At 58.8% G+C, this 25,935-nt stretch overlaps 1 protein-coding gene across 5 annotated transcripts in view; it reads right to left on the bottom strand.

Annotated features, from left to right (window-relative positions):
• IPO13 (importin 13) overlaps window positions 1-25,935 on the bottom strand; it is a 63,156-nt gene that overhangs the window by 9,626 nt on the left and 27,595 nt on the right. For all 5 annotated transcript variants that reach the window (XM_065555319.1, XM_065555320.1, XM_065555322.1 and 2 more), the window contains exons 4-15: window positions 18,784-18,925; window positions 13,328-13,494; window positions 12,649-12,769; window positions 11,275-11,422; window positions 10,695-10,876; window positions 9,238-9,264; window positions 8,354-8,488; window positions 7,523-7,666; window positions 6,920-7,000; window positions 5,760-5,897; window positions 5,210-5,306; window positions 3,291-3,343 (exon numbers count right to left, since the gene is read on the bottom strand). In XM_065555319.1, coding sequence (XP_065411391.1) covers window positions 3,291-3,343; window positions 5,210-5,306; window positions 5,760-5,897; window positions 6,920-7,000; window positions 7,523-7,666; window positions 8,354-8,488; window positions 9,238-9,264; window positions 10,695-10,876; window positions 11,275-11,422; window positions 12,649-12,769; window positions 13,328-13,494; window positions 18,784-18,925 — 1,435 coding nt within the window. The remainder of the gene's footprint in view (window positions 1-3,290; window positions 3,344-5,209; window positions 5,307-5,759; window positions 5,898-6,919; window positions 7,001-7,522; window positions 7,667-8,353; window positions 8,489-9,237; window positions 9,265-10,694; window positions 10,877-11,274; window positions 11,423-12,648; window positions 12,770-13,327; window positions 13,495-18,783; window positions 18,926-25,935) is intronic.

The raw sequence follows: 25,935 nt of genomic DNA, 5'->3' as shown, positions 1-25,935 counted from the left end.
CTCGCAGTCCTGGGTTTGGGCATGTGGAGAGCTGCCTTGGCCTTCTGTCTAGAGAAAGAGGCGGCCAGAGAAGAGGTGGCAGCTACAGCAAGCCAGAAGGGCTTGGGAGACTGCATTAAAACAGGTGGCCTTCAGCCACAACGTGTGGTGGAGAAACGCTGTGCCCCAAGCCCCACGAGAGGCTGCAGTCCCAGAGGGGGCTGCAAGAGAGAGGCGAGGAAAGGCAGAGGGATGACGAGCATCCAACAGATGCTGAGGCAGAGGCTGGCTTTGGGAGGGATGGGGTGCAATCGCTGCATCTCCCACCTGACCCTAACAGCCACCCCTGGTGCGGAGTCCTTCCCTCCACTGACAGAGATGCTGGGGCAGGCAGGAGAGAGCAGATGTTCTCAGTAGAAACAGACACCATGCCAGCTGCCAGCAGTGCTCCTGGGGGCAGGAAGGCTGGGAGCGTGGGCATCCACCAGGTTCTGGCAGGGCTGGGGCAATGCCTAGAGAAAGGTGCTTATTCCAGCCTTGGGAGGCCAGCGGGTGTGGCATTATCCAGGATGGGCAGAGGGCACTGCATGAGCATCAAAGGACGGCATAGCCAGGCCGCGCCTTTGTTGCATCCCGGCACAGAGGAGGGGTCACCGCGGCTTGGGAGGGCTCGGAGGAGACCCAACATTTTCAAGACACCGCAATTGTCTCATGACTCTTATGGTTTCAATGGGAAGCAACCAGCCCCTGGGAAGTCCCTCTCATGGCAGGTGGGTAGAACTAGGCTGGGGTCAGAAGGGTGAGTTTCAAAACACCACATTTATGTATTGGTTTTCATTACACCAGTGTCAGGCAAAGCGAGTCTGTGAAATGCAAGATAATTCACCGCCCACTCCCTTGCCGGCTCCACCCACTAGAGGGGGCAGCCAGACAATCTACAGGGGAAAGCCAGGGTGGGCAGGAAGTTGGCAGGGAACTGGTAGCCGGGAATGCTAGGAAGAGCGCAGGAGGGCTGCCAGGACGGCCCCTGTACTAACTGCCCCGTTCCAGCACCAGCCAGTTCTGCACTTGAAAGAACTGGGCACATTTCATAGGCAGAAGGGTGCTGGCCGAAGTTCTAGCACCGAGACCCCCCACCCCACACTCCCCTCCATGCTGCACTCGAGATCCCAGACACTCAGCTGTGCCCAGGCCCTGGTTGCCCAGTGCTCTTGCTGGCTGCAGGGCTCAGCAGCTAGGGCAGGGGCTGGGAGGAGGCGCAAAGTTGGAAAACAAGAGCCACGTGGTGACTGGGCTGGTCTTGGTCTATGCTAGAGAGTGCAGGAGGGAGCGGAGCCCAGTTAGGAGCAGCGCAGGACAGACGTACCTGTATCTACAGCCCACTGCAGTGTGTGCTCCAGCCACGCGGGTTTGTGGGGCCCAGACACATGCGCTGGTGCATCACTGTGCAGGCAGACAGAGCACCTGTAAGAACATCAGACTGGAGGAAGAAGCTGGTGCCAGCATTCCCCACAGAAGGCAGGTCCCAGGCACCACGCACTGGAGCCTGGGGGTCGTGACTCGCTGACCGGCCTGGTTCCCCTGGAGCAGCAGCACGTGCAGTCTCGATCCGCTCCCAATGGGGGACATGGCCACAGCGAGCGAGCCAGCCAGACTGGACCCACACACGACTCGGGTTCATCGCAACTGCGTCCAGCTCAACCCCACCCCACCGACTGCCTGGGCCAGCCCATGGCCACCATGTCTGTAGGGCCCTGGGGCTGGGATCCAGCCAACCCAGTCGGGAGGCTGCTCCACCCGTCAGTTCAGAGAGGCACCGGCACGGCTCCTGGCAGTGCAGGCACACATCAAAGGCCTGGCCATTTGGTTACCGAGGAGAGCAGCATGTCAGCTCCTTGAGGGGGTTCCTTCAAACCCACCACGATGGCGAGGCCCAGGCCAATTCCAGGCCCTGGTGAGGGGTTCCCCTGTCCTGGGAAGCTGGAGCTGCACACAGCATTGTGCCCGGAGGCTGCCCCCCTCCGGCTGAGGGTGTTAGACGTTCTCTTGGGAAGCTGGCTCCCGGGTTGGGGCGAGGCGCCAGCATCCTGGGTCTCCCCCGACAGGTATAGATACACACCAGCCTAACATCTCTGCGCAGCCCTGTGCTCCAGCCCCTCCAAACCATGGGCGTTCTGACAGCTGGGCTGGTTTGGACAGTGCCCCTTGTGACGGCAGCCAGCGCGGCCTCTGGCGAAGCACGCTCCAGGCGCGGTGGCCTTTCACACTGCCACGCCGGCAGAGCCAACAGAGCGGAGCGCTCAAAGCCCTGTGCAGCCTGCCACCCTCAGCTCGAGACTCAGCAGCCAAGAGAAAGGCACCGAGCCCAGGCGTGTGAAGAGGGGTGGCCAGCGCATGTTGTGTCAGAGACCTGCAGACACCAACTCTGCCGTCCCTGGGACAGGCAGCCCCGTCTCCACCCATGCCAAAGAGCCAGGCAGCATCTCCCCGTGGGGCTTCAGGGCCTGCCCTCAGAAACTGCATTTCTAGCACCACCCTGCTGGGCTCGAGACTCAGCCTCCCCGCGCCGGTGCCCCAGGACTGCTCCTCGTGAGAGCAGGCTGCGGGGGGGGGGCGGCACAGAACAGGTGCAGGGCTCTCCCCGAGCCGGACGCCAGCCTCCAGCAGCGGGGGCCCTGCCCAGGCGGCACAAGCAGCTCCCTGGACCCACGGGGCAGACAGGCTGACGCCCAGCTGCCACCACAGACATCTTGCTCCCATCACCAGATGGCTCCAGATCGAACCCCAGATGCTGCTCCCCCTGCAGGCTTGGAGGGAGACTGCCTTGCTAAAGGGCAGTTTGGGGCCATGCTGCGATGGCTGGGGGCACTGCCCCCAACGGCAAGGGAGCTCTGTCCCCCATGAGAGAGCCATCCAGCTAGGCTGGTCTCGGCGCCAGAGGACCTCCCACCTGGCAGAGAGGCAGCTGGAGGAGTGGAAAACGCTATAGTTTTCTTTAGAACAAGTCTGAGCTTGGAGCAGCATGCGGTATCCCGTCCCGGCTCCGGCCGCCCTCCCCTCCCCCCAGCATTTCGCCCGGAGGCAGCAGCTCCGAGGCTCCTGCAGAGCAGGGCACTGCCCAGGGATGGCGCAAACCCAGAACTAAAGGAGAATGTTTTGTTTTCAACTTCCACGGAAACAGATGGAGAAACTCGATATTCAACTAAAAGGAAAAAAACGTTGTCAACAGAAAGCTAAAAATAGGTTTAAATTGAATTAAATAAGAGAAAGAGAGAGAACAGAAAGTGAATGAATAAGAAACTAAAACACACCTGTGCCAGGAGTTGCATAAATGAATCAACAATATCAGGATGATCCCTGGGCCCTAAAAATATAATAAAGATGTAACTTAAGAGAAAATCATACAAACAGCAACTCAACATCATATAGTTATGTGATACAGAAAGAATTTACAAGTGAAAACAGGAGTGTGGGGGGACGGGGGAGGAGTGCGAGGGGGGAGGAGGGGGGGACATGAGCAGCTTGAAGCAAGTTAAAGAAACAAAACATACAAAAACCATGAAACTGGAGAACCCAAGAACAAAAAGAAACCGCAAAGGAAAGGGTCCGAAGCCCCCGGGACTGCGGCCAAGCGCCCACAAGGAGCTCTTCATGTCTCGGAGAGGAAGAGGAGCGGGAGGAGAAGCCGGGGGGTGAGCTGGGCACCAGCTCCATGAGGAGAGTTAGAGCGTTTGCACTGGGGGACTGAACGGGCGTCTGCAAAACCATTTGGTCCTGAAAAGTAACTACAAATAAATGACAAACCTCAGCAAATGCTCAACTGGCCAGGAGGGGGCTCGGGCTCCCGCGTCCAAGTCACCGGAGCCTCCGGCACAGCCCCCCTCCCCGGCTCTGCTCCCCAGGCGCTCGGCTGGCTTTGCGATCCGCTCTGCGTGCAGGAACCCGAGAGCCGGCTCCCCGCGTCCCTTCCGTGCTAGCGCTCACAGCTTCGAGAACTCCACGGCACGGCCACCTGGCCTCTGATTCTACACAAGCCTCTCTCAGCTAACGCAGGTTAGGCAGTCAGTCCAGCTCCCTGGCAGGCACGGCCAGCACGCACACACAATCCACTTGCTCGGCTCAGGGCTGTTTGCCACAGAACAGGGTCCCCGGCTTCTGAAGGGGGTGAAGCCCCCATGGGCAGGGGCGCTGGGCTGCACTCGGGCAGGCAGTCTCCCCTGGTGCTGGTTCTTGCTCATTTCCCAGCCCTTTGAAACGAGTGAAGCTCTCTACCCCCAGCTCCTCAGAGCCGGGACCATCGCTGCCCTGGGGTGTGCCATGCCCACTGGGACCTGGGCCAAGAGCCCCCCACACCCGAGGCTGCTCCCGCTGACATCGGCAGAGTTCTGCACAGACTTCCAGGGGAGCAGGCCCAGCCGTTTGCCAGAGACCCAGAACTATATCATTAGCACAGGCCCCTCACCCCAGCAAGCCCCCGAGGGCTCAGGGCACACCACGCCAGGGAGGGCCCTTGCCTCGCCCCAGTGCAGGGCTGGCTGCATGTCCCCAAACCTGCTCGGGGGCAGCGCACAGCACAGCCGACGTAGTCGGAGAGGCCAGGGGCCCCGTGTACCCGGCTCCACCAGTGGCAGAAAGCGGAGAGGGCTGGCTCCAGAGCTCCCAGCTCCACCACACACCAGGGGAACAGAGCTCCTGAGAGCTCAGCACGGGGCTGGGTCAGGGGTGACCCTGCCCCCAAGGAATCCAGGCTCTGGGGTCGGCCCATGGAAGGGGAGCAGGAGCTTTGAAGAGGGCTGTCCCTGTCTGCTCCTGCACCTGCTGGGTGCCGGGGTGACTAGAACGCCACTGGCCCGTGAGAAGAACCCCAATACCAGCTTTACATTAACCCTTCAGTACCAGCCAGCGCTACACGTCCCACGAGAGCAGCGCAGGCCCGGCTGGAACTGCCAGCGAGGCCGCTCCCCACTGCAGGGCACTGCCAACCCTGGACTGAGGCCCTGCTTTCCTGCAACGTGCAGCGGCTTGCATGGGGCTGGGCTGTGAGCTGAACTCACAGTTCTGTGCTGGGGGGAGGAGACGCCTGTCACTTCCACTGGGCCGGAGGGGAAGGGACCCGCCTCCCAGGAGCAGAGGGGGCCCTGTGAGCTTGGCTAGGAGTGAAAATGGCCATTCCCCATGCACGTAACAGGCTGACCAGGCCCCCAGCAGGAGGGAGAGCTTGTACACGTACCTTGCTGGAAGAGGGTGAGCGTGACGGAGGTGACGAGCAGGAAGAGGGCTTTGATGGGAGGGAAGTGGGCAGGCTCGTGAGCAAAGATGTGAACCAGCTGGAAGAGAGAGAGGGATGGACGCTATGGGTGGCCCGTGACCCACCCAGGGCTGCAGGGCGTCTAGACGGAGCTGCGAGTCCAGCGGCAGGCCTCGCTTTGTCCCAGCGGCAGGCGCTCTAGCCCAGCACACAAAGCGATGCCCGGCCTGCTTCCAGACTGGACGGGCAGAGACACCCCTGCCCTTTCCCGCTTACAGGGTGCTGGAGGCCAAGGGAGCAGCTGTCAGGTCACCTCGACAACACAGCTTGCTCTCCGAGGTCGGGGGATCAGCTCCCAGCAGCAGGGCTGGATCGGGAGGCCTGTGTGGGATGCCCTCGCGCAGCAGGAGCAAGGGAGGCAACTGGAGAGAAAAGAACAGGCCACGCCAACAACAACAGCAAGTGGGGTTGTGGCCCCAGCTCTGAGATCCCAGCGCCTGGCACATGGGGGCCCTGCAGCACCAACACTTACCTGCCGAGTGAGGTCCAGCGCAGACGCCTGGGGAATGGTGCTGTACATCTGACCCAGCATCTCACACAGCTGGGGAACCATGGGGGCAAAGTCGTCGAGCAGGGTCTTGACAGACTTCTCAAAGATGGCGCAGACGGACTGCAGAGACAGGAGGGGCCTCGTGCGTCACACTTCAAAGCATGCACCCAGCACCGCGCAGGACAGAGCTGGCTCGGGGGGGCAGAGGGGAAGGGAGCCGGCATTATGGGCTCAGAGACCAGCCAGACTGAGAAGCATGCTGCATTGTGCAGATTAATGTCACTGGCAATGCACCTCCCTCCCACCACCCACTATCCCAGCCCTGGGCTCCCCCAGCTCTGCCAGTGCCCCTCATTCCCGACCCGCAGCCCCTGCTAGCCCAGCCCTGGGCTCCCCCACCCACAGCTCTGCCAGTGCCCCTCACTCCTGACCCGCAGCCCCCTGCTACCCCAGTCCTGGGCTCCCCCTCCCAGCTCTGCCGGTGCCCCTCACTCCCGACCCGCAGCCCCTGCTAGCCCAGCCCTGGGCTCCCCCCCACCCACAGCTCTGCCAGTGCCCCTCACTCCCGACCCACAGCCCCCTGCTACCCCAGTCCTGGGCTCCCCCTCCCAGCTCTGCCGGTGCCCCTCACTCCCAACCCGCAGCCCCTGCTAGCCCAGCCCTGGGCTCCCCCCCACCCACAGCTCTGCCGGTGCCCCTCACTCCCGACCCGCAGCCCCTGCTAGCCCAGCCCTGGGTTCCCCCACCCACAGCTCTGCCGGTGCCCCTCACTCCCGACCTGCAGCCCCCTGCTAGCCCAGCCCTGCCCCCCCCAGCCCTGCTGGTGCCCCTCACTCCTGACCCGCAGCCCCCTGCTAGCCCAGCCCTGGGCACCCTCAGCTCTGCCGGTGCCCCTCACTCCCGACCCGCAGCCCCCTGCTAGCCCAGCCCTGGGCACCCTCAGCTCTACCGGTGCCCCTCACTCCCGACGTGCAGCCCCCTGCTAGCCCAGCCCTGGGTTCCCCCAGCTCTGCCAGTGCCCCTCACTCTGCTGAACAGAAAGGCTCTGCCCAGAGCAGACCAGTGGTGTCACCCAGCACCCTGCCCATCGGACTGCCCGCTCTGGTGCAGCCCGTCAGTCTGACCCAGCAGGTGCCAGTTACCTCCACCACCTGCGCATCGTTCAGCCACTTGCTCAGGACCTTCTGGATGAGCTGGAAGACTTGCTGCAGAACCACCACCACCTGCCAGGGAGGAGAGGGCCCGGCCCAGTCACTCGGCTGTACTGCACCCAGCTGCCCTGCCCGGAGTCCCCATCACGGACAGGGCTCTGCCCACGTCTGGGGTTCGTGGGGGTTAAACAAGGCCCAGACCCAAACCTTTGCGCATTCAGAGACTGCGACACCCTTCCCTCCCCCCCACCAGACAGACGCCCCCCCCGCCAGGTGGGCAACCCGCAATGCAGCCACCAGCCCACAGCCCACGAGGATCCTGCTGAGAAGGGGCGAAGAGGGAAGCAGCGCAGCTGGGTTCCGCTAGCACCATCATCCACAGGACGTGACCGGCGTTCGCTGCCTCTCCATTGCCTGGCCACACCAGCTCACGCTGCCAGCCGGCAGGGGCAGCTCCGGCTGGGCTGAGGGCCAGCTGCTCCGTGGGCGGGTGAAGGCGGCAGTGAGAGCGCCCCAGCAGGGCTGCCCTTCGCCCAGAGCCTGTCGCTAAGGGAGGGTGGGGAAGCGCTGGAGCCTAACATCTGCTACACCCACCGGGTTAGGTCCCTGCGGCACAGGCAGCTTCTTGACCTCTGTGTTCTCGTGGTCATCGTCATGGTGGCTGATGTCCAGCGTGGTGAAGAGGTTGGAGAGCAGGCCCAGGATGTGGATGATGGCCAGTTTGTTGGAGGGGTTGGGCTGGCAGGGGAAGCAAAGCTATCAGCCCCAGGCTGCCTGCAGGTGGGACGGAGCCTCTCCCAGCACAGAGCCGCACCGGGATTCCCGCAGACGGCCCTGCCCAAGTCACTCCCCACACCTGGTCAATGCGCACCCCCTTCACCTTCACCCCGCCGCACCCTCCCACCAGCACAACTCCCAGCTGAGGAGCTCCAGTGACTTCGGGGAGCCCTGTGTGCTTCCCCGGGAAGACGCGAAGTCCGAGCTGTTGGCAGCAGCAGGAGGCGGGGAGAGAGGCGTCTCGGACGCTTGCTGTGAGCCAGGCCAGGTGGCAGAGCCAACACGCAGCCCGTCTGGCACCGGTCTGCCCCGTGACACCCTAGGGAGGTGGCATGGGCTCCACGTGGGACGACCCTGAGGAGCCAGGGGACTGCTGCCCATGAGAGCCCAGGGAGTCTCTGCTGCGAGGGAAGGAGGCTCTCAGATCTACCGGGGCAGAGGGGGCGGCAAAGGCAACCTGCACCCCAAGAGCCAGCCCCATGGCGAGGGCCCTGCACCACTGGGTCTGACGGGGGGCTTTGCCGGGAGGAAAAGCACCTTTTGTTCAGCAGCTCCTCCCTCCAAAGGGAGCCTCAGCCAGCTGAGCTGGGAGCGGGACCAGGCAGGGCTGGCCAGAGAGAGGAGGAACCCCAGGGGCTGGTGACTCACTGTTTCGTCAGCCAGCTTTTCCAGCTGCTGGATGTAGGGCGTGATGAGAGAATGCAGGTTCTTCAGGATCTCCTCCACTTGCAGCGCCGAGAGCAGGAAACCCAGAGCCTGCATCAGCCACATGCACTGACTCGTCTGGGGACAAGATTTGGGGGACAGGTCATGGCCCAGCCTGTCACCTTCAAGCCCCTGCCCCGAGCACACAATGTGCTAAGAGCTCTGGGCTGGGGGAGAGGCCAGGGGACTCTGCCGTGCTGCAGCACCGGGCTGGGACCGAGAGGCTCAGCACTGACTAGAATACGCTAGGGGTGCCTGCCCGAGCTGGGTAGAGAGGGACAGTCACCTCCATGTCACAAAGAACAACGAGTGCACTCTGGCTGCCACCTGCCTCTGTTAACATCTCTGGGGTGACGGCGGCCCTCGGCCTGCCTGCTGAATGGGCGAGGTGGAGAGGCTCCTGGCTGGACAGAGGGGGAGCCCCGCCATCCCCCCTGGCCGGGGGTGGCTGGTAGCAGCCCACAGAGCGGCAGGGAGCCATCGCAGACGTTAAGGTCGGAGGAACTGTGAGGCCCATTCCAGTCTGGCCCCCGTGCATCGCACCGAGGAGCGCTTCCCTCTCTGCAATGTGGTTTGCTGGCAGGTCAAGCTAGGGAGGCAGCCTGGAGACGAGTTGTGCCACCGAGGCAGCCATAAGGTCTCCCATTCCTGCTTGGGAGGGACCACGCCTTCCCACGACAGCCAGCGCATGGCAGCTGCCTCGGGCTGCCCCCCTCTCTGCCTTGCCAGGATGCTGAGCTGTGCTGTGCTGCGGGACCAGGGCCCCTGGGGGAGCCTGGCTCTGGGGGCTGGCGGCACTACCGAGGAGGGGAAGGAGCATGCCTTACCTTGTGGATCTGCTTCATTAACACATCCTGGGGGGGGGGGGGGGGGAGGGGGGGGAGAGAGAGAGAGAGAGAGAGAGTGAGTGTGAGGGAGGGAGGCTGAATCTCAGGAGTGCTCTCCCCCATTGCCAGGGGAGGGCAAGTTACAACTGCTGACCAAATTCAACTCTGTGCCGCCCAACAGACGGGAGCAGCGTGCGGCTCTCCATGCACCCAAGCTCTGGGCAGGGAGCGCTGCTGGGGCCCCCTCACAACCAGCAGGAGGAGGAGGAGTTAAATCCATCTCTCTGTCCCGGGCAGGGCCTCCTGAGCCAGGACAGGGGCTCTCCGGCCGATTCCGTTCCCTTGTGCAGCGACGGGTGCTGGGTCAGAGCACAGCAGGATGGCAGGGCCCAGACCCCGCTTCCCTTGGTCCCATCTGAACACCGGCTTGTTGACCAGACCAGACAAGCTGCAGGCCCCCCGGGGTGCACAGAACCTACTGTGCCCCCGACCAAAGTCTCCCACCAGAACCAAAACAATTTACCCTGGCCTCGGCCGTGGGGCTGAAACGGGCCAAGCTCTAGAGCCCCGGGGCTCTCACCTGCTGGCCCTACCAGTCCAAGTCCCAGAGGAAGGTCAGCAGCCAATCTGGGCGGTCTGCGTTTTCCCGCTGCACCTGACCCTGTGCTATGGCCCAGTTACGTGGGTGGACAACTCAAACCGCCCCCCAGTCTCACAGCTCTCCCGGTGCGGGATGTGCTGATGCCAGGTGTGCACCAGTCTGTGCTCTGAGTGCCAGCCCCGCGAGGCCAGGGCAGTGTGGAGCACTGGGCTCTAGGGCGGGGCTTTCCCTGGTTTCTAACAGCGAGGACGGGGCTCCCGTGAGCTCCTGGCCTCTACCTGCCATTTTCTGCTCACAGGTAGGGCGCGGCGGGAGCCCCATGGCAGCCCCACAGCCTTGGAAGAGCTGGGCAGGGCGTAAGGCTGGACTAGGAGCAAACGAACCCACTCTTTGCTCCTAGCTCTTTAGTGCACAGAGCGGCTGATCTGTGGCACCGAGCAGGCCCCAGGGAACACCCCACGGCAGCACTGCAGAAGGGAGCTCCGCAGGCAGCTTAAGGAAGGCGCCTCCTCCAGGGTTCAGGAAGCAGCCCACTGGGTGAGCAGAGCCCCCCTCGTGGCATGGAGAACAGTCCCCACCAAATGCAGCACCAAAGGCCCAGACTGAATTCAATGCAGCCCTGCCCCCTCGCTGGTGTCACTTGCTCAGCAGCCTGCCAAGACGCCTCCCCACTACTCACTTCCGCTTCCTGCTCCGCTGTCCACTTCCACCCCCTCGCCCCACGCTGCCCTTGCACCCTTGGGCCAGTGCCAGGTACGTGAGCCCATGCTGGGCAGCTCCAGATTCTGGCCTGGCTCAGGAGAACAAGGGCGCGCTCCAGGCTCCCCCTCGCTGCCCGGCCACACCTTCGCCTTACCTGGGACACAGCAACAATGTTGGCGGCGTAGGGGGGCAGGTCGTACTTGCACTCCCGGCAGATCTTCTTCAGGGTGGAGACGCTGGAGATGGAGAGCTCTGGGTTGCCCAAGGCCTGGAGCACCAGGGGCAGCACGTTGTTGATCATGACGGGGTGGTCAGCCAGCCACTCGGACAGGGCCCCTGTGCACAGCGGACGGGAGGCAGGGTCAGTGAGTGCAGGGCAGCGCCACCACGGCACAGGTCAGTCATCCTGCTCTTACCACTCACTGCAACAAGCAACTCAGCCTTTTTCCCCAGGAGAGCCCTGCCAGACCCCAGCCCTGCTCCCGGGAAAGGGCAGGTGGAGGGGAGACCCTCAGCGTCAAGGCAGCAGAAGGCCTGGCCCTGCAGCCAGTGGCTTGTGGCACTCAAGGCACAACACTGCACCATGAAGTGCTGCCAATGGGGAGGAGGAAGCAGGGCCTAGCAGCTGAAGCCTGGAAGGAGGTGGCGAGGGAAGGCTCAGCTCCTCTGCAGGGCACCCTCCCTCCCCTAGCGTGTGCACCCCCGGCCAGCGCAGCCCCCCCCGGCCAGCTCACCGATGGTGAACATGACAGTGTCGGCCAGCTGGACGTTGCTGATACTGATCCGGGGGATGAGGCCAATCAGACCCGGCACCACATCAGAGTAGTTCACGTCTATGGTCTCGGCGATGGACTGGAACCCGTAGAGCAAAGCTTCCGTGTGCTACCGGGGCAGAGACACACACCCCAAGTCAGAGCCCTGCCCCAGCCCCGAGGAGCACCCCACCCAGCTCGCTGCCCAGGTTCCAGCCCTGGGCCACAGGGACAGGGCAGCCCCACCCATGCTGAGATCTGCAGCTCCTTTGCACACTGCTGGGGCTTGGTAAGTGAATTTCAGCCAGAAGTTTAAACAGTTACCAACATGGGCAAAAGGACTCCTGCTTTCACTGCCTGCAAGTGAGATGGGGGAGAACGGGGAGCCCAGGGCCGGGCTAGCAGGGGGCTGTTGGTCAGGAGTGAGGGCACAGGCAGAGCTGTGGGGGAGCCCAGCGCTGGGCTAGCAGGGGGCTGCACGCAGGGAGGGAGAGGCACCAGCAGAGATGTGCGGGGGGGCAGGGGAGCCCAGGGCAGGGCTAGCAGGGGGCTGCAGGGTTGCTAGGCTGTGAAAAGCAGAGTCCCCGGTGTTCTCCCTAGGAAGAATGCTGCCTTCTGTGGGCCATGCTGCTTTCCCTTGGCACCCACCTACACTACAATAGGGCACAGAGTCAACCCCGGAGAGATGGGACCTCCAGTGGCAACATTCCTTTAACAGAAACAGCTGGCTGACCCCACAAGCCAAAAGCCCCTCTACCCTCTTCCCAGCTGCCCAAGCCTCCAGGGTGCCCTGTCCCCTGATAATTTCCACATTGTGTCCATCAGTACAGAAACATGGCGACTGAGGGCAGGGCTGGGCCCCCAGGGCCCCTACCCTGGGTGCGTGATTCAGAGCCATTGCTCGCTCCGTATCGCTGCCGTCTGCCCGAGCAGGGGCCCAGCCCCTTGCACGACGGGAACGGGGGACACAACCCGGCAGCAGGGGCAGCCTGCCCAGGGAGGCTGCAGCCATCAGCTGCTGAGTGCCGGCAGTGCCTGGGCTGTGAATCCCGCCGGCTGACCGGGACGCCGAGGGGAGGAGATGCATGCTGATTAGCGCACAGCAGTGCCCTAGCCCCCCTCAGGCTCCCATGCCGCAGCACCGGAGCTGGCTCGGCCCGGCCAAACGAGTTCATGGTGAGCTGGTAGACGAGACACCGGGGACCATTCCGGACGCCCCCCAGCACACGCCCAGGGGTAACGGCTTCTGCTGTTGGTTCCCCATGCAGGCTGGTATTTTTGTTCTCCCTTCCGGCGCCAAGGCCTGTCCAAAGGGGGCGAGCCAGGCCCCAGGCCCCAGCGCGGCTCCTCGCTCACCTGCCACGAGGACGGCTGCTCTGTGTTGGTGAGGAGGCGGCCCAACTTGTCGTAGAGGCTGCTCAGCAGCTCTGCGCCCAGCATCTCGTACACGTACATCAGGGTGTCGGAGATGTCCACCCTGGGGGAGGGAAGCACCACGGGAGTCACCGAGTGCTGCCCTCCTTCCCCCCGGCACTCTGTCGGCAGCGCCCCCCACCCCAAAGAGCTCTGGCCAAGAAGCTACCGCAGCAGCACTGAGCTCTGGGTCCCTGGCAGGGGAGAAGGGGGGCAGTGCCTCCACCCCCCTGAATCACACTGCCCCGCCCGTCACAGACTGCTCTACCATCTCCCAGCCGCTTCTGGAGGTGCTCTGAGCCGTCAGCACCAAACCCCAACCCACTCCCGCAGCCCCTCCCCCAAGAGAGCCATTCGTGGTCCCCAGAGAGGTTCACGCCACATTCCTCCCCGAGGAAGCAAAGTGCCCACTGACTATCCACAGGGATCCCCCGGTGGCTCTGCATTCCCTGGAGGTCAGGCCACCCCTCCAGACAGGTGGTTATCCCATGCCATCTGCTGCCTGACATGCACACTGCCCCTCAGGGTACAGGACAGCATGCTCGCCTCCTATCACCCCCAGGGGAGACGATTCCAGGCAGGGAGGGGCGTTGGCACCCCCCAGGGCATGGCCCCAACCTACCTGTAGATCCGGAACTGCTCTTTCTCGTCCGAGGACCAGAACCCGTACTCCTCGTCGGAGGGGAACTGCGCTTTGTGCAGCAGCACGTCCACCAGCTGGAAGTAGACGGGCCGGTAAACCTGCTGGTACACGGCCTGCTTGTCCGGCTCGAAGGACAGGATGTCGTCCTAGAGGGCAGGAACAAACCACACCTCAGAGAGGAGGAGGCAGCCCACCTCTGGGTCCAACAGCACTGACATCCTGGGAGCCCTCAGATTCACCAACACCGTGAGGAACAGGCCCCTCCAGGGGCTGGCAGGGCCTGGGCAGAACTTGATGGAGCCCCAGCCCTGCCCCAGCCAGGGATAGCTCTTGGGGCCGTGTCCCTGGAGGAGATGCAAGGGCCGTGGCAGACCTGCTGGCCTTCACAGCCCACAGCATGGCCCATGTCACGCCGCCTGGCATGCTCTTCATTGGGCTCCGGGCTTGGGATCCAGGGCGCACACTCCCCCGCATGCAAACCCTGCTTAGCCAATGCTTTCAGGGAAGGCTCACAAGACCCAGCCAACTGCCCCAGGAAGGGGGCGACTTCCTCCTCCCCACAGCAGCCTCAGACCCAAGCCCCGAGAATTCCCTGCTCCTTGAGTGACAGCAGGGGCTGACGTGGACTCAGAGTAAAGGTCAAGGGTTCCACGCTCTCCCTCGGGGCTGCCTGGAGACCAGCCACTTGGCTGAGCCCTGGCTGGCGTCAGAGCGGCCAGCACTGAGCTGACAACCCTCCTTCCCCCTGCCCACAATCAGCAGCACCTTGGCAGCTGCAGAGCAGAAAGCAAAGGAAGGAGCACAGAGGTTGAACTAGGGGCTAAAAATAGACCATTACCTTGGTGGTGACATTCTGCTGCCGCTTTCCAGCGGGGGACAGAGGCAGACAGGAGCGTTTGCTCAGCTCCACTCCCAGCAAGGCCCGACAGAGCCTCAGGCTCTCCCCACCCCCACTCCACAGCAAGACGTGGGCTGTGATCTCACGTGACGCCAGCTAAGAGGGGCTGGTGCCTGGTGAATGCCATGGGAGCTGCAGGCTAGGGCGCTCGCCCAGCAGTCAGTACAGACCCCAGGGCCTGAGCACAGCGCTAAGGGGCGTTAGGCGGCTGTCTTCTGGAGAGATGCAGAGATTGCCTGCAACGTGCCATATTCCCACAGCAGGCAGACACCAGGGCACATCCCAGTCCAGGGTTAACTCCGCGCCACTGAGGGACCCTTGTCTCTCCTCGCTGCCACGCAAGGGAAGCGGCTTGCACTGCAGAGTGGCTAGGACACGTCAACCAGCAGGGACACAGCCTCACGGCCCTGTGCGTTTGTGCTCTGCCTCCACGCAGCAGCCACAGAGAGATCAGGCCAAGGAGCTCGGCCATCAGCCGGAGCTCCAGGTCACAGCGGCCTCCCAAGTTCCCTGGGCTGGCCTCAGGCAGTCTGTTTGTGACAGCAGTGGGGAGCTCCTGGCCCAAGGATGCACGGCAGGCACTACTTGGGGAGTTAGGAGCTGTGCACCCTGCTTCGGCATAGAGGTACTGGCCAACATGGCAGCACAGGGGGCTGGGAGTGGCAGGGGATCTCTGAACCCTGGGCTCAGATCACAAGTGACCAGCAGGGCTATCGCCATCCTGTGCAGGTTCTTCACCAGCCCTATCACTGGGGGGCTGAGCGCCGAAGCCTGGCAGGCTCAGCCTAGCCACAATACGCCAGTGACAAAAACAATGCCGCTGGCTGTGTGCTAAAGGAGGCCAAGGAACCACCAGTAAAACCACTCCTTCCTTCGCCAGGGATCCTAGACAGCTGCCCCAGTCATCGGCTCACCCCACAACTGGTCCTGGGGATGTGGAGGATTCAGAAGAACATAAGAACGGCCGTACTGGGTCAGACCAAAGATCCATCTAGCCCAGTATCCTGTCTTCTGATAGTGGCCAATGCCAGGTGCCCCAGAGGGAATGAACAGAACAGGGAATCATCAAGTGATCCATCCCCTGTTGCCCATTCCCAGCTTGTGGCAAACAGAGGCTAGGGACACCATCCCTGCCCATCCTGGCTAATAGCCATTGAGGGACCTATCCTCCATGAATTTATCTAATTCCTTTTTGAACCCTGTTATAGTCTTGGCCTTCACAACATCCTCTGGCAAGGAGTTCCACAGGTTGACTCTGCATAGTGTGAAAAAATATTTCATTTTGGTTGTTTTAAACCTGCTGCCTATTAATTTCATATGGCTACCCCTAGTTCTTGTGTTATGAGGAGTAAATAACACTTCCTTATTTAACTTTCTCCACATCAGTCATGATTTTATAGACCTCTATCATATCCCCCCTTAGTCGTCTCTTTTCCAAGCTGAAAAGTCCCAGTCCGATTAATCTCTCCTCATACGGCAGCCGTTCCATACCCCAATCATTTTTGTTGTCCTTTTCTGAACCTTTTCCAAGTCCAATATAACTTTTTTGAGATGGGGCGACCACATCTGCATGCAGTATTCAAGATGTGGGCGTACCATGGATTTATATAGAGGCAATATAATATTTTCTGTCTTATTATCTATCCCTTTCTTAATGATTCCCAACATTCTGTTTGCTTTTTTGATTGCCGCTGCACATTGAGTGGATGTTTTCAGAGAACTATCCACAATGACTCGAATTTCTTGAGCGGTAACAGCTAATTTAGACCCCATCATTTTATATGTATAGTTGGGATTATGTTTTCCAATGTGCATTACTTTGCATTTATCAACACTGAATTTTATCTGCCATTTTGTTGCCCAGGCACCCAGTTTTGTGAGATCCTTTTGTAGCTCTTCGCAGTCTGCCTGGGACTTAACTATCTTGAGTAGTTTTGTATCATCTGCAAATTTTGCCACCACACTGTTTACCCCTTTTCCAGATCATTTATGAATACGTTGAATGGGACTGGGCCCAGAACAGATCCCTGGGGGACACCATTTACCTCTCTCCATTCTGAAAACTGACCATTTATTCCTACCCTTTGTTTTCTATCTTTTAACCAGTTACTGATCCTTGAAAGAATCTTCCCTCTTATCCCATGTCAGCTTACTTTGCTTAAGAGCCTTGGTGAGGGACCTTCTCATAGAATATCAGGGTTGGAAGGGACCTCAGGAGGTCATCTAGTCCAACCCCCTGCTCAAAGCAGGACCAATCCCCAACTAAATCATCCCAGCCAGGGCTTTGTCAAGCCTGACCTTAAAAACCTCTAAGGAAGGAGATTCCACCACCTCCCTAGGGAACCCATTCCAGTGCTTCACCACCCTCCTAGTGAAATAGTTTCCGGTTGGGCCACCGTGGTGTTTTCCCCACCACAGGGATGTTAAATTTAATTATATTACGGTCACTATTACCAAGCGGTCCAGCTATATTCACCCCTTGGACCAGATCCTGTGCTCCACTTCAGACTAAATCAAGAATTGCCTCTCCTCTTGTGGATTGCAGGACTAGCTACTCCAAGAAGCAGTCATTAATGGTGTCTAGAAATTTTCTCTCTTCATCCCGTCCTGAAGTGACATGCACCCAGTCAATATGGGGATAGTTGAAATCCCCCATCATTAGTGAGTTTTTAACTTTAATAGCCTCTCTACTCTCCCTGAGCATCTCACAGTCACTATCACCATCCTGGTCAGGTAGTCGGTAATACAGCCCTACTGCTATAGTCTTATTATTCAAGCATAGAATTACTATCCATAGAGATTCTATGGTACAGTTTGGTTCATTTAAGATTTTTACTTCATTTGATTCTACACTTTCTTTCACATATAGTGTCACTCCCCCACCAGCACGACCTGTTCTGTCCTGCTAGATTTCGTACCCTGGTATTACTGTGTCCCATTGATTATCCTCATTCCACCAAGGTTCTGTGATGCCTCTTGTAGCTATCTCCTCATTGAATACGAGGCACTCTAGCTCACCCATCGTATTATTTAGACTCAAGCACTTTAAAAACATGTAACTTTTCAGCTATCTGCCATTACATGATATAACTGAATGGTTTTTTTTTCATTTGACTGTTCCTCATCGGAGCGAAGATGCTGGGGCAGAGGAAGGGAAGGGCACACACAGGGTGGGGGAGTCAGTGAAGCCTGCCAGGGTGTGGAGGGCTCGAAGGCCTGGCGCCTCAGCATTGAGCTGATGTGTCATCACAAGGAAAAGGGGGATTGCAAAAAGCCCAGGAGGAGGGAGACCTGTAGCAAACTCCAGCCCTGTCCACTAGCTATGCCACCTGCACCGACCCCAACAGCCCAGGGTTAAGGCCATCAGATTCTAACAGGCTGGCTCCAGGAGACAGGCGGTGCTGCTGGAGGCCAAGCCAGAAGCGTCTTCAATGTTGGAGAAGACAGGACTGCAGGCCCAATAACAGATAATGTGTCACCCCAGCTCCCTCTGCAGCTGGCACCCAGAGACGCAGCCAGGGGCTGGACAATCAGACCTGCTGTTGGGCAAAGCTGGAGTGTGAAGTTTTAATTAGCCATGCTAATGAGGCCCTGGAAGTGCTTGGGCTCTCCTTTCAGCTCAGACCCCAAGGGAACGTGGGGGTGGGGCAACCGAGCCACAGGGCCTATGTTCCTAAGCTAACCTCCTGCGATGGCTTTGAACTGCTGGGGCCAAACTTTGGCCATGCAGAGCTGCAAGGAGGCAGACACTTAGAGGACAGGACTGCCCAGAGAGCCCCCGGCTGGCACACACCAAGCGGCTCTCCGCAAGTTCTGGCAGCCAGGGCAGGAGTTCTATGAAGGACAAGCAGACCTGTGGCCCCCCTGCCCTGCACTAGAACAGGTGCCCGGGTTTGGGCTGGCACGGGGGAGGGAGCTAGGGAAAGGGAACAGCAGCAGCCTCTCCTCTGCCATGGCTGACCGGTGACGTGCCCCAGTCAGTTCTCCCGGCTGGAGCCAGGCTCGGTTCCCAGCTCTGCTCAGCCACACCCCGACAGGGGCAGTACTGTGGGGAAAAGAGCCTGTTTCAGACAGTCACATGGCGGGGAAAGGCCTGGGTGCAGCACGCGAGCCATAAACGAGTAGGAAGCCCAATACCCATCTGTCGCAGCCCCTCACCAAGCCAATGGCCACTGAGCTCCCCTGACATGCCTGGGATCATGGGGTGGGGGAACGCCCAGTGCTCTAGCTCACACAGCAGCGACCCTGGGCCAGAGAGCAGTGTACATGTGTTCCTGCACGCACGGCCCCCCCGAGCCATCCCCAGCTCTGCCACCGAGCCACACTTAGTTGCAACTGCAACCTCGCCCAGTGCAATACATGCCTGGGGAGGGCAGGACTCCCAGCTCTCGCCCCCCCACCCCTGCCACCCCTCCAAACAGATGCAGGGCCGCAGTGTGAGCTCTGAGGTGCTAATAGAGCCAGGGAGCATGGCAGTGACCCGGCCAGGTACCCACTTGCCCACAGCTCTGCCATTGCATGAGGGACAGTCACTCACCTGCAGCGTGTACCAGAAGGTGAGCGTCAGGGAGCTGGTGGTTTCGTTGACAGGGTAGTGCCCGGGGATACCCGTGCAGAACATGATCATGTTGACCAGTGCCAGGAAGCTCTGCCAATGCTGCACCTGGTCCAGCAGGGCTCTGGGGGGACAGCAGAGAGCACCAGGACTGTTGTGAGAACTGGACCCACAGAAGAAGTGAGTGGAAGTTACAAAATGTCAATAGCCCACCACTACAAACACTGCTGGGGAAAGGCGCCAACAGCACGGTAGCCTGAACTAGTCCAAACAAAAAGGCCCCTTGATGGAACTCGACCGCGTTAACAAAGGGAGCATTCTGGAACTGGTGAGGATCTCATCTGTATTTAGTTTGATTAGACATAGATTTGTGCGTTTTATTTTATTTTGCTTGGTGACTTACTTTGTTCTGTCTGTTACAACCTGAAACCACTTAAATCCTACTTTCTGTATTTAATAAAATCACTTTTTACTCATTAATTAACTCAGAGTATGTGTTAATACCTGAGTGGGCAAACAGCTGTGCATATCTTTCTATCGGGGTTATAGACGGCGAACAATTTATGAGTTTACCCTGTATAAGCTTTATACAGGGTAAAACGGATTTATTTGGGTTTAGACCCCACTGGGAGTTAGGCATCTGAGTGTTAAAGACAAGAACACTTCTGTAAGCTGCTTTCAGGTAAGCCTACAGCTGTTAGAGGATGTGATTCAGACCTGGGTCTGGGTTTGCAGCAGGCTAGCAAGTCTGGCTCAGACCAGGCAGGACATTGAAGTCCTAAGCTGACAGGGCAGGAAAGCAGGGGCAGAAGTAGTCTTGGTGCATCAGTTGGCAGCTCCCAAGTGGGTTTCTGTGATCCAACCCATCACAGCGTCATCTGCAAACTTGCTGAGGGTGCAGTCCACGCCATCCTCCAGATCATTAATGAAGTTATTGAACAAAACCGGCCCCAGAACCGACCCCTGGGGCACTCCACTTGATACCAGCTGCCAACTAGACAGGGAGCCATTGATCACTACCCGTTGATCCCGACGATCTAGCCAGCTTTCTATCCACCTTATAGTCCAATCATCCAGCCCACACTACTTTAACTTGCTGGCAAGAATACTGTGGGAGACCGTATCAAAAGCTTTGCTAAAGTCAAGGAATAACACATCCACTGCTTTCCCCTCATCCACAGACCCAGTTGTGACGAACTGGGACTGTTCTTGCTGGGGTGTGTGAATGCTGACAGGGGAGTGTGACTAGGATGGTCTGCATCGGGGGATGGGAGCCGGCCCAAGGGAACATACCTGAGCTTGTAACATGAGAACCCAGGAGGGGGTTGGAGGTCAGATGACTCCGGGGCCCGGGAAACTGAACAAAGGCTGTGGGAGGGGTCGCTGAAGGCAGAGTGCTGGAAGCAGGCTGGAAGGAGGCTGGAGAGATGGCTGGGAGGCAGAGATGGCTCTGACCCCCCAAGGGGGTGGGCTGGCATGCCCTGGGACCCCAAGCTGGACCTAACTGAGGGGGGCCCTGTTGTCTGTGCCTGCAAGACCTGTCTTGGACTGTATTCCTGTCATCCAAATAAACCTTCTGCTTTACTGGCCGGCTGAGAGTCATGGTGAATCGCAGGAAGCCGGGGGTGCAGGGCCCTGAGTTCCCCAATACTCCGTGACAACTGGTGGCAGCGGTGGGATCTACTGCACCCCGTGGACGGCGCTTCCTGCAGTAAGTGACTGGGGAGCAGTAAAACGAAGGGGGATGGACGGGAACCAGGCCTGCTGAAGAGTGGGAGAGAGACGGTTATTACCCCTGGGAGTGTGTGACCAGCGAGAAGGACTTTTGCAGTAACAGGGTCCCCCGGGGGGATCGCAGCGAGTGGTCCCAGGGGCGGAGGAGTCTGCAGCTCGACCCTGGCGGAGAGGCGGTGACCTCGAGAAGGGCTGGCACACTAGGGGGCCCCCTGGGAACTGTGGGGAGCTGTGAGCACACAGGCCGGTGAGTGGCCAGCAGGAAGATGTATGCCAAGCGGCTTAAGAGCGACCTGGTGGAGCTGTGCAAGCAGAGGCGGCTGCGCATTGGGAGGCTCACCAAAGAACAGCTCATTGCCCAGCTGGAGGCGGAAGATCGCGCGAATGAACTGATCCCTGTGTCTCAGGGAAGCAGCCTGGCAAATGCAGCGCAGGCACCAGTGTCTGTCCCAGCTGGGAGTGGTCAGCCCGCTGCTGAGGGCTTCCCGAGACCCCTCCTTCCTATGCCTAGGGGAAGGGTGGGGAGGAGCCCAGCAAATACCGAAGGCGCCGTGACCCCCCCGGCCAGCAGGGGGTCCCCCCGGCGAAGCTCGCCGGCCAGCAGAGGATCCTCCCGGCGACGTTCGGCATCCGGGGAGCGGAATTGGCTGGAATGGGAGAAAGAGCTAAAACTGAGGGAGCTGGAGGATCGTGAACAACAGAGACAGCATGAACGGGAGGAGAATGAGAGACAGCATCAGCGTGAACGGGAGGAGAAAGAGAGACAGCATCAGCGTGAAGAGAGACAGAGACAGCATGAACGGGAGGAGAATGAGAGACAGCATCAGCGTGAACGGGAGGAGAAAGAGAGACAGAGACAGGAGAATGAGAGACAGCGTCAGCATGACCTGGAACTGGCGAGATTGAAGGGCAGCGAACCCCCGGCTGCGGTGAGTGAGGGGGGACCCAGGACTGCACGGGGCTTTGATAAGTGCATCATGGCCCCATACAAGGAGGGGGAGGACATGGATGACTTCCTGGAGGCCTTTGAGACGGCCTGCGAGCTGCACCGGGTGGATCCCGCGGACAGACTCCGGGTCCTTACCCCCTTACTGGACCCCAAATCCGTGGCATTGTACCGCCAACTGGGAGAGGCAGAGAAAGGGGACTACGAACTATTCAAAAAGGCCCTGCTACGAGAGTTTGGGCTGACTCCTGAGATGTACCGGGAAAGGTTCCGGAGTCAGGATAAAACCCCTGAGATCTCATATCTGCAACTAGCTGTCCGCATGGAGGGATACGCCAGCAAGTGGGCTGGTGGGGCCCAGACGAAGGAGGACCTGATTAAACTGCTGGTACTGGAGCAACTGTATGAGCGGTGCCCATCCGACCTGAGGCTGTGGTTGGTGGACAGAAAGCCAGAGAACCCGCGACACGCCGGGCAGCTGGCTGATGAGTTTGTAAAGAGCCGGTCAGGGGGTGGCAGGGAGGAGCCCCAAAGGAACAGGCCCGCCGCGATGCAGAGAGAGAGTCACCCTGGGACCTCCCAAAGGGGGAATATGGGGAATCCCCTCCCACGGGGAATGCCCAGCGTCAGGGACAACCGACCGGCTCGAGGGGACCCACGGGACCTGAGCTGCTATTACTGCGGCCGAAGAGGCCACGTTCGGGCCCAGTGCCCCAAGCTTAAGGACAGACTGAGCAGACCGAACCCGCACCGGGTTAACTTGGTAGAGGCCCAGACGGACGAGGGGCAGGCTTCTAACGCAAGAGGGGCTGGCAGCTTATCAACTGCTCAAGAGAGAGAAGGGCCCCAGGCCAGCTTCTCTGGGGGGCCAGATGCTCCGGATTCAAAGTTCTCCGTTTACAGGGTTGGCGCGGGGCTGTCCCTGCGGAGCGAGTGCCTTGTTCCCCTGGAGGTGGATGGGAAGAAAGTTTATGGATACTGGGACACGGGCGCAGAGGTGACACTGGCCCGGCCCGAGGTGGTGGCCCCAGATCGGGTGGTGCCCAACACCTTCCTGACCCTGACCGGGGTGGGCGGGACCCCATTCAAGGTTCCCGTAGCGAGGGTACACCTGAAATGGGGGGCCAAGGAGGGCCCCAAGGACGTGGGAGTGCACCACCATTTGCCCACTGAGGTGTTGATGGGGGGGGACCTAGAGGACTGGCCAAGCAGCCCCCAGACCGCCTTAGTTGTGACCCGCAGTCAGAGCCGGCGAGGGGCACTGCGCCCTGGCCTTGGGGGGGGTGCCTTGCCTGAGGCGCAGGACCCTAACCTGGTGGGGAGGGAACGCCCAGGGACACGGCGCAGGGAGGCTGCAGCTTCGGACCCAGCGGGCGAGAAAGAGCAGGTGGCCATCCCTGTCCCAGCTGCTGAGTTCCAGGCCGAGTTACAGAGAGATCCCTCCTTGCGGAAGATAAGGGACCTGGCCGACCTCAATGCGGTACAGACCATGGGACGAGGTGGCCGGAAAAGGTTCCTGTGGGAGAAGGGGTTCCTGTACCGAGAATGGGCTCCCCCAGGGAAAATGGAGTCAGGGGGGATCAGGAGGCAGCTGGTGGTACCCCAGAAGTATCGCCGCCAGCTGCTGTGCCGGGCCCATGACATTCCCCTCTCAGGGCACCAGGGAACATGGCGTACCCAGCAGAGGCTGCTACGGAGCTTTTACTGGCCTGGGGTCTTTGTTACTGTCCGACAGTACTGCGGATCCTGTGACCCCTGTCAGAGGGGGAGGAAGGCCTGGGACAAGGGGAAAAGAGCTTTAGGACCCTTGCCCAGCATAAAGGATCCTTTCCAGAGGGTGGCCAAGGTTAAAAGGGCGGCTCTAAACCAAGAGAGCCCAAAGCACAGACCTCCAGACTGGAGCGCTGGGAGAAGACCACAGCCCAGTTGGAACCCCAGAGGTATGGGGGTGGGGAAAGGGCACAGGCCGCATAAACCTTCCCACATGCGAACTGCGAGTGCCATCAAGCACCCCCGACCTAAGGGGGGGCGTGGAACGGAAGGGGCCTGGTGTAATTCTCACCAAGGAACTGGAGGGATGCGGGGGCATCCATGGGAACGGGGGTAGGTTCGAACTTCCCCGGGTCACTGGCTAAAGTGACCCTGCTCAGTTCGGTCTCGAAGGGGGGAGAGATGTGACGAACTGGGACTGTTCTTGCTGGGGTGTGTGAATGCTGACAGGGGAGTGTGACTAGGATGGTCTGCATCGGGGGATGGGAGCCGGCCCAAGGGAACATACCTGAGCTTGTAACATGAGAACCCAGGAGGGGGTTGGAGGTCAGATGACTCCGGGGCCCGGGAAACTGAACAAAGGCTGTGGGAGGGGTCGCTGAAGGCAGAGTGCTGGAAGCAGGCTGGAAGGAGGCTGGAGAGATGGCTGGGAGGCAGAGATGGCTCTGACCCCCCAAGGGGGTGGGCTGGCATGCCCTGGGACCCCAAGCTGGACCTAACTGAGGGGGGCCCTGTTGTCTGTGCCTGCAAGACCTGTCTTGGACTGTATTCCTGTCATCCAAATAAACCTTCTGCTTTACTGGCCGGCTGAGAGTCATGGTGAATCGCAGGAAGCCGGGGGTGCAGGGCCCTGAGTTCCCCAATACTCCGTGACACCAGTTATCTCCTCATAGCAGGCAATCAGGTTAGTCAGGCCTGACTTGCCCTTGGTGAATCCATGTGACTGTGGGCTGGGCCTGTGTTTCTCCAGCAGTGAGGATGCAAGAGAGTCAATAGCACAGACAGAAGCTACAGCCTCTCTCTCTGCTGCTCTTTTCTCTCCCCCTTCCATGTGTGTTCGTCTGGTTTCATCTTCTAGAAAACAGGATCAAACTTCAACAGCACCAGTTCCAACCCAGCTCCACTAACCCCAAAAGGCCAGTTACTCCCGTCTCTGACACCATCTACCAGCCTGTCGAGTGAGGGGGTAGGGTCCTTCTTAAACAAGGAATGTTGTTACAACGAAAACCTGTCTAAATACTTCACATTTCAAAGGCTTCAACTGGTTTTCCTTCTTTTCCTCTATCTTTAATGAAAGGTTGAAGGGTTGTTCCTGGTGTCTTTACCTTAGGACAGAAGTCTGAGGTCTCTGGATAGCAAACCCTGACCCTTGTTTAACACTGGACAGTTTCAGGGTTATGTTAACACTAGGGCTGTTGTTTAATCGCAGTTAACTCACGCGATTAACTAAAAAAAAAAAATTAACTGTGATTAAAAAAATTAATCGCGATTAATCACACTGTTAAACAATAGACTACCATTTGAAATTTATTAAATATTTGTGGATGTTTTTCTACATTTTCAAATATATTGCTTTCTATTACAACAACACAATGCAACGTATACAGTGCTCACTTTATATTATTATTTTTTTACAGTGCAAATATTTGTAATAAAAATGATAAACAAAAGAAACAGTATTTTTCAATTCACCTCATACAAGTATTGTAGTACAACTGCTTTATCATGAAAGTGCAACTTACAAATGTAGGGTTTTATTGTTACATAACTGCACTCAAAACCAAAATGTAAAACTTTAGAGCCTACAAGTCCACTCAGTCCTACTTCTTGTTCAGCCAATCGCTAAGAGAAACAAGTTTGTTTACATTTATGTAAACAATGCTAATGCTGCCTGCTTATTTACAATGTCACCTGAAAGTGAGAACAGACATTCGCATGGCACTTTTGTAGTCGGCATTGCAAGATATTTTCGTGCCAGATATGCTAAACATTCATATGCCCCTTCATGTTTCAGCCACCATTCCAGAGGACATGCTTCCATGCTGATGATGCTCGTTAAAAAAATGTGTTAAATTTGTGACTGAACTCCTTGGGGGAGAATTGTATGTGTCCTGGTCTGTTTCACTCACATTCTGCCATGTATTTCATGTTATAGCAGTCTCGGATGATGACCATTTTGTTCATTTTAAGCACACTTTCACTGCAGATTTGACAAAACACAAAGAAGGGACCAATGTGAGATTTCTAAAAATAGCTACAGCACTTGACTAAAGGTTTAAGAATCTGAAGTGCCGTCCAAAATCTGAGACACAAGGTGTGGAGCATGCTCTCCGAAGTCTTAAAAGAGCAAACACTCTGATGCGGAAACTACAGAATCCAAACCACCAAAAAAGAAAATCAACCTTCTGCTGCTGGCATCTGACTCCAACGATGAAAATGAACATGCATCGGTCCGCTCTGCTTTGGATCATTACTGAGCAGAACCCGCCATCAGCATGGATGCGTGTCCTCTGGAACGGTGGCTGAAGCATGAAGGGACACATGAATCTTTAGCGCATCTGACACATAAATATCTTGCAACGCCGGCTGCAACAGCGCCATGCGAAAGCCTGTTCTCACTTTCAGGTGACATTGTAAACACGACGTGGACAGCATTATCTCCTGCATTTGTAACCAAACTTGTT

This window comes from Chrysemys picta, chromosome 8 (assembly GCF_011386835.1).
Source record: "Chrysemys picta bellii isolate R12L10 chromosome 8, ASM1138683v2, whole genome shotgun sequence".
In the NCBI taxonomy this organism is placed as follows: Eukaryota; Metazoa; Chordata; order Testudines; family Emydidae; genus Chrysemys; species Chrysemys picta.
The sequence above is the reverse complement of the archived record's forward strand: the minus strand, read 5'-3'. Positions and strand labels throughout refer to the sequence as shown.